This window comes from Eptesicus fuscus, chromosome 15 (genome assembly GCF_027574615.1).
Source record: "Eptesicus fuscus isolate TK198812 chromosome 15, DD_ASM_mEF_20220401, whole genome shotgun sequence".
NCBI classification, from domain to species: Eukaryota; Metazoa; Chordata; class Mammalia; order Chiroptera; family Vespertilionidae; genus Eptesicus; species Eptesicus fuscus.
Genome location: NC_072487.1, coordinates 14,700,860 through 14,708,689, shown reverse-complemented (window position 1 = coordinate 14,708,689; position 7,830 = coordinate 14,700,860). Strand labels below are relative to the sequence as shown.

Here is a 7,830-nt window from a genome sequence, read left to right as displayed (position 1 = left end):
GTACTCTAGCCATGTATCCAGGAGGAATGGGAATTTAGTTAGGAGAAAACTAGCTACCTTCTGCTAAGCTAACTACATTGATAATTTTTATCAATGCTCCATCTGTATTAGAAAGAAGAAAATGTATGTATTTTACAAGGGTACAGAGTTAAATACAAGTAATATTAATAGTTTAAGGTTGTTTATTGTGTTATAGAAATCTGTAATTGTGTTAGCATTTCTTTTTTTTAGCTTTATAAGATTCTAAGACATGTGTACTAAACTTCCCCATGATGACTGTGGAAGTTGTGTCAATATTTTTTTGTTGTTTCTTTATATCAAAGTTATGTTGTTAGGTTCATACAATTTATTGCTTCTATATATTCTGGTCTATTTATTACTTTTATTATTACCTAGATTTTGTAGAGTGTAATGAGATTGGAGTAGGAAAGCAGTGGAGAGGGGCTGATAAATTGATAGGATAAGAAATTTAAAAGCTTTCACTCAAGCAAATGAAGAGTCACAAAAACACTCAAATCCTAACAGGTATGTTATCCCATTTATATAATTATTTACAATCTATATATATATAAAAGCCTAATATGCTAAGAGTCCGACCCTTCAACCATTTGACCAGTCACTATGATGTGCACTGACCACCAGGGGGCAGACACTTTGACCAGTAGGTTAGCTTGCTGTTGGGGTCCAGCTGATTGGGATTGGGCGAGACAGGCTGGACATGCCCTAGAACCCTCCTGCGGTCCCTCCCCAGCCTCGATCGTGCACCATTGGGGTCCTTTGGCCTGGCCTGCACCCTCTCGCAATCCGGGACCCCTCTGGGGATGTTGGAGAGCCGGTTTTGGCCCAATCCCTGCAGGCCAGGCCGAGGGACCCCACCGGTGCATGAATCTGTGCACCAGGCCTCTAGTTCTATATAATAAAGAGCTAATATGCTAATTAGACCATACAGCAGAATGACTGTCCGGACAACCCTCGGGATGACCTACTGGATGAAGCCGGGGCTGGGAGGGCCGAGGCAGCTGGGGCTGTGAGGGCCGAGCCCCTTGCACAAATTTTGTGCATCGGGTGTCTAGTGAAAAATAAAACAATACACAGAAAATAATTTAATTAATACTATGAATGAAGTAAATATCTCTCAAGATTTTTTAGTGAGATGAGCTTTAAATCCCAGGGAATGGTAGATGCCAATAACACTCTATTGGGGAATTTTTAACATGAAGTTCAAATTTAGCAACTGAGAGGTATCAGTGTTCAGGTCTTTCCTCCCAGTTTCATTCCCATTCATTTCATATTTCATTAGTATAGCAGCATTAATAAGCAAGCCCTCAGAGCTCTAGAGGGGTAAACAATTTGCAAACCATTCTACCCACCTATAAAGCAGGACTCCTAAAACTATTCCCCTGCTGCTACACTGTGGTGTTTATTTTCTGAAATAAACTTCCAGAAAAAAAGGAAACAAAATTGAGTGGAAGTTCCTATGTTTTAGACTTAGCCGGGCTTTAATTTCATTGTAGGTTTTGCCACTACTATCTATGATCAAGAATATTTTATGACAATAAACCCATATTTATTCTCTCCATTTATCTAGTTACTAGAGGCCCAATGCATGAAAATTCATGTAAGGGTAGGCATTCCTTCGGCTGCCAGCTCCGGCTTCCCTCTGGCACCAGGGACCCAGGCTTCCCTTGCAGTCCTGGCTTCTCCCAGAAGGTCATCTGGAAGGACGTCCAGTCTAATTAGCATATTATGCTTTTATTATTATAGATTGTATGCATGACTGTAGCTGTTAGTACCTATCATAATGGTTTGGATAAGCAAAGGTCAGCCACTAGAGGAGTTTGACATAGCCTAGATTAGTAGCTGTGTGACCTTGAATTAGATATTTCCTGTTTCCTCATCTCTAACATGGAGATAATAACAATATTACTCACAAGATTATTGCAAAAATTCAATTAGATGATAGATGTAAAGCACTAATTAATGTACTATACACAAAAATGTGTTTAATAGAAACAGCTACAACAATCAGAAATTAATATGAAATTCAGTATTTGGAGCATAGAGATAGGGGGAAAGGACTCGTTAAACCTCAACTACTCAGAACTTATATTTTGGACATCATGGTGTGTGCATATGATGTCATTATGAAGAGTAAATGTTATGTATTATCAAAGTAAACTGTCACATTAAGCCTAACATAGACAGTTTTAGAAATAGTGACAAAATGAAAAGATAGAAATAAAAGCAGCTTAGAAATGTAAAGTTATTCGACTTACAGCAATTAATAAGAGTTACCAACCAGGCATTTTTTATTAAAGCATACAGTGTATTACTTTTTTAAGTGTGCATTGATTGCAACATGGCAGCATTACTTTCTGTACAACTCTGGGTAGAGCATTTGCCCTCTCATTGATTCCATTGCCTCAGGATATGAATAAAGATCTTTACTAGAGAAACTCTAAGTTCTATTTGTTTTAAAATGCTGTGATTTTAGGACCACAAAAGAACTTAATTCCCAGTTTTCTAAGTTGAGTAACACTTTAGAGAATCATGAAAGATCTCCTGTCTATGGTTTTATATTTATTTTCTGATTCCAAAATCTTGCTTGTTCTTCTTATCTGTCCTCCCCATTAATTCTTCAAGTTTCTTCTCCAAGTAATTCTCTAATGACTTTCGTATTGCCTTCATTTTCCTCTGATGAGTGATACAAACATGGAGTCTAGAGTAGAGAAACAAGATAATTCCAAGTGCAATATCAGTAGCCCAACCCTCTAAAACAATTATACAAATTGTATTTTTTCTTCCCTTTCTAGATAACTCTCCAAAGGTTTTCCTCATACCTCCTCCGTTTCCGCTGTTTCTACTTTTATCCCCATCAAACTTCCCTTCACTTCCTTCCTGTCAGTATCATATCCCCAAGTTTGAAGTGATTTCTTTCCCCTCCTTTCCATTGGAAGGAGGAGGGAAGATTGGGTAGTATCTTTGCTAAAGGAATGCTTAACCCAGTGTTTGGAGGGAGGAAAACTCACAGTAACAAAGCACTTCCCAATATTACAGCTTCTGTTATCAATATCAAAAATAGCCCAATTTCTCGATTCTCATGCTTCCTTGAATCCTCTTCTGGAAGGGGTAAAAAGAAAGTGAGTTGATTAGCCATAGAATATATATGCATAACCCATAGACACAGACAGCAGTGTGGTGGTGGCCAGAAGGAAGGGGGGTTGGAGGAGGGTGGAAGGGGTAGGCAAAGGGGGGTGGTAAATGGAGGTATCTGTAACAATGTATGCTGGGGCTGACCAGCAGCCCCATGAACAGATTACTCCAACACAGTTTCATTGTGGGGGAGAGGGCTAAGGGACGGCCCTGCTGAAGAAGCCTGGCAGGCAGCCTGGGTTGCCTGCCTTGTTAGGCTTTTATTGAAATTTTTATCTTTAGATACAATCAGTAGGGTGAGTAATTTTGGGCGGACACATTTTCATATTGTCCTCTAGGCAAGGGCATCCAGGGATTAAGCATAACGATTCCAGTAAACACCCAGGGGGGTGGGGGAGGGAGGGGGTCTGCATATGCACAGATTTGTTTGGAAAGGTCAAGGAATAATCAGGGAAACCGCCTTCGACACTCCCCTAAATCTCCCCTAAGTTGGAATTCTGATAAACAGGGCAGGTGGCCTTCCACACACTTCCCTTTTCTAGGAATGTCCTCCTTACAGCTTTCCAACCAAGTCTCTTGTGCTCCCCAACAGATGTAAACAATAAAAATAAAATAAAGTTAAAAAAGTGAGTTTTGGAGAAGAAAAATAGTAACTTGAGAACTTTATGCATAATAGAAGGTTCTTTTAACCTCACACTGTTTGCTCTGTTCACTATTTCCATCACAGTTTTCTGATTCCTGTGATCTTTATTATTATTAGACCCTTAGGTTCTAGGAAACTTTTGTTCTTTCTGTGTTAGCTAATTTCTCAACCTTTAGTCCAGACATTGTATTTCTCAGTCCTTAAGTCGGTCCAGTGCCTGTAGTTCATGCTGATATACAAATTTTGTTCAACATTTTGGCTTTTACTGTATTTGTAACATTAGCATGCACTGCATAGTAGGTGCTCAACAAATATTTGTTGACTAAATCAATGAATGTCTCATTACCTTGATCACTGACCCCTCAAAATGCCACACCACATCTGTGTTACCTCCACAATACTCTCCTTTGAAGCAGTGGGTGGTGATGTGATGACAGTTCCAACAATCCAGGACAGGACCTTCATTCAGGACTGAGAAGAGAAGTAAGACAATTGGAGGGGAGCATGGCATGGCATTTCCTTAGCTCAGACATCTATGAATTCCTTCTTCCCCTAGTAAACAAGTTTCTGATGGGTCAAAACCTCCCGTAATTTAAGTCAGATCTCAGGTGAAGAAGTGGGAAAATGATGCCTTAACTACACGGGTGCTATAGTTTGTAAACTATATTTTAGGAAACCTCTGAGCCCCTCCAAACTCTGTGAGCAATCAAAGATTTCATAAGCTAGATTTTGTTGTCATATGTCATTGACATTCCTTCTTGGAACCACAACTCTGGGAACTGGGTTCTCAGTGGGGCAAGTAGAAGAGATGAGATCATAGGAAGCAAAGGAGATGGGAAATGGTGAGCTAATCACATGGACTATACTCACCGCAATCTTCAGAACAAGCTAAAAGAGAACCAGAAAGGCCCAATGAGCTAGAATCAACTTGGAGTTCTTCATATTTATACCCAGGTAGTTTTTGTCTGGTTATCCATTCAGCTCCAGCCACCCCTAACCATTCTAAATCCCTCTCCTGTGAGACTACATTTCTTCTCTCACCCCTCATTTCCTATTGCTCTCTCATAATGTCAGTGTTGTTAGGTAGACATATTTTATTACCAGCTTCAGAGAAGTGCTTTAATACTTCTTTCAGTTTGGATTCCAGGTTTTGGCGAACATCAAGAAGCTTGCCTTGAAGGATAAAGACACCTAAGAGCGGGTGGAAGGGACATCAGAAAATAAGGGTGGCCCTTCCCTTCAGGATTTAGTCCTGACTGTTTTGCCTTGTTTTCCCAAGGGAACTCTTCTCATATTTGCTTGGGCAAGACAGTCTTTTAACAGTGAAACAGAACCTCACCTTTCCATGTTTTATTGCTCACTTTATGAAGTTCATCCTTCAGCCATGTTCTCAAATAGACAACCCTTTGAACAGCTAGAAAAGAAAGGTAAACATACATTTTGGGGAAGAATTATATCTGTGGAGGATATTAGGTGGACCGAGGTGCTCTCTTCCATGCCTCCCTTCTCCCTTTAACCCTCAAACTCTTAGGGTCTTAAGCTTCCCTCACCTAACAGCCTAAGCATCTTGTTCCCGTGGGAGACCTTGAAGCTTAAATTGGTCATCTCTTTAATCTGCCTGTCAAGCAGTTCAGTTCGGCCAGGGACTTCCGAGGGTACCAACTTTGCCAACAATGACTTAATATCCTTTAGAAATCTGGGGTCACATTCCAAGCAGCCTTTGACTCCATGGAAGGCTGCCAAGGACAGAGGCAGGAGCAGGAACAGCCAAAGGTCTCCCATTGCCTTGCCACAACCGCTCTTGCCCCAACAGCAGGTTGTCCTGGCAACCAGTTCACCTAGTTCCCTTTCCTTCAAAAATCCAGGAATAAGAGCCTTGTCCTGGAGAGTTTGACTTCACTTTTCCTTCCATTTTCATCCCAATTGTAATCAATTTCATTTCCCTTTGAATTTTCAGCTGTTTCCTGACTTTTATCCTTCATTCCTAAGAGAGGGAACTGCCAGCTGGGGAGCAGATACCTGAGTTCTGAGTGTAGAACATAAAGAAAGTCTGGAGCTCACACAGCAGAATTCCATGCAGGGCGATATCTCAGAAAAAGGTTTGTATTATGTTTCTCCTTTACTTGTGTCCTTAGTAAATTTCCACATCCCTCCTGACCATTGTGGTAGTGTCTCTAGGAAGAAATACATATAACCTCAGAGACTGCTTAACCAAAACTCTGCTTCTAAGTGGAGGTAAGAAAAGCCCAGAATATTGAGTTCTCTGGGGTCCCAATCCCTGATGGTAACAGTATCATTGAAAACTAGCAGTAGGTATCTGTATACAATTTTTATCATTGATAATAATAATTTTGAAATAAATGAAATTTTTTGCAAATTTGGTCTAGGCTATCTTTGTAGGATGATTTTTCCTTCCATACTAAACCTTTTTACATAATTCTTCATATATATATATATATATATATATATATATATATATATATATATATAGAGTGGGAGAGAGAGATAGAGACATCAGTGATGAGGGAGAATCATTGATCATCTGCTTCCTGCATGCTTCTTGCTGGGGATAAAGCCTTAAACCATTAAACCAGCACATGCACCCTGACTGTGAATTGAACCATGACCTCCTGGTTCATAAGTTGAAACTCAACCACTGAGCCACACCAGCGGGGCATATAATTCTTCTTATAAAGAGTCTGGAGCAAGAATACGAGAATAACAGTGGAGGGGTATATGATGAGTAAAAATCCAGTAACCTTTAGGCTACTTTAGCAGGCTCATCTTGAAAGTATTGATGAAGCATGGGACATATAAGAAAATAACCACAGTTATCATGGGCTGACCTTTAGGGCTACCTACATGGAAAGTAGTCAAATAAACATATGTTTCCTTCAGTTTAAGGCTCTTTAAATAAGAATGTTCTTTGTTATTTGAAGAAATTAAGGAGGCTTTGCAGACATTTTAGAGCATCGGTTACCTCTTTTCTAATATACAGGGTGTCCCCCCAAAATGTATACACACTTTAAATAATTATTAATTCCAATGGATTAAATATGAAAAAAATAAATGTCAATAGAGCTATCATAAATGTATGTGTAGACATTTTGGGGGGAGGAGACACCCTATATTGCTTATATGGCTATGAATTCCAAGAAACTAGGAAACCCTCCTAGAAACTAGGAAATACTAAAAGGTTAGTGGTGGAATTTAGATCTAAGGTATGGGAGTCATGGAAGGGAAGGTTGTGAGGTAAGTTAAAAAAAACAAAACAAAACTACCACTAATGCTGTGCCTACCATGAGCCAGATATGTGCTATGCACTTCAAATAGATTATTGCAAGTCCTCATGGCATAGCAATACTTGGAGAGATTATCTCCATTTTATAGATAAGATACTGAGACTTTCAGGTGTGAAACAATCCTCTTTGCCAAATAATTTAGTAGTTATGAAATCAGGATTCAAGCTCATGTCTGACTCTATATACTTCAACCATTGACTCTCAAAATTTTCTTGGATAATATAGAAAATTATCTCTTGGAATTTGATATATCAAAATTTTTTTGGGGGGCAATTAAAATTATTTGATGCTTTGAAATTGGCGCCTTTCTGCTCTGATTTTATTTTCTTTAGGCTAGATGATCTCATCTCTAGATGATACCTCACAGGATTTTCACATGCTGAGGTCTAAATGCACATGATAATGGGATTAAATTAACTCTTGAGACCAAAGTTGAAGACTAAGGGGGCTGAGAAATTTGGCAGGCAGGTATAAGGAAAAACTGTTCTTGTAGAGAAATATACATTATAATGAGATATTTCCTAGTTACCATTACTTTACTTTCGGATAGAACAGCTTAAAGAGAATGGTTCTGTGGGAGGAGAAAGGCTAACAACCAAATCTTTTATTGATTATGCGAATATTTGGGTTTGACTGCATGGAGAGGATATTATTTATAGTCAATGTGAATCTGTAGAGTAGCTTAAAATGGTATAATAGTTACGTAATAGAACAGGCCTTCATAATATTATT

General features: G+C 39.1%; 1 protein-coding gene across 2 annotated transcripts; it reads right to left on the bottom strand.

Annotated features, from left to right (window-relative positions):
- Nucleotides 1–2,307: 2,307 nt before the first annotated feature.
- On the bottom strand, nucleotides 2,308–5,578 carry IZUMO3 (IZUMO family member 3). Of its 2 annotated transcripts, XM_028129077.2 has the most exons (7): nucleotides 5,347–5,578; nucleotides 5,136–5,210; nucleotides 4,898–4,987; nucleotides 4,667–4,684; nucleotides 4,187–4,267; nucleotides 3,030–3,120; nucleotides 2,308–2,719 (listed from the first exon to the last, which is right to left on the bottom strand). In XM_028129077.2, the coding sequence occupies exons 1-7, from the start codon at nucleotides 5,576–5,578 to the stop codon at nucleotides 2,581–2,583; spliced, it is 726 nt and encodes a 241-aa protein (XP_027984878.2). In that variant the 3' UTR covers nucleotides 2,308–2,580. The 2 variants fall into 2 exon arrangements, with proteins under 2 accessions (XP_027984878.2, XP_008152300.2); XM_008154078.3 differs by lacking the exon at nucleotides 4,667–4,684.
- Between the last annotated feature and the right edge of the window lie 2,252 nt (nucleotides 5,579–7,830).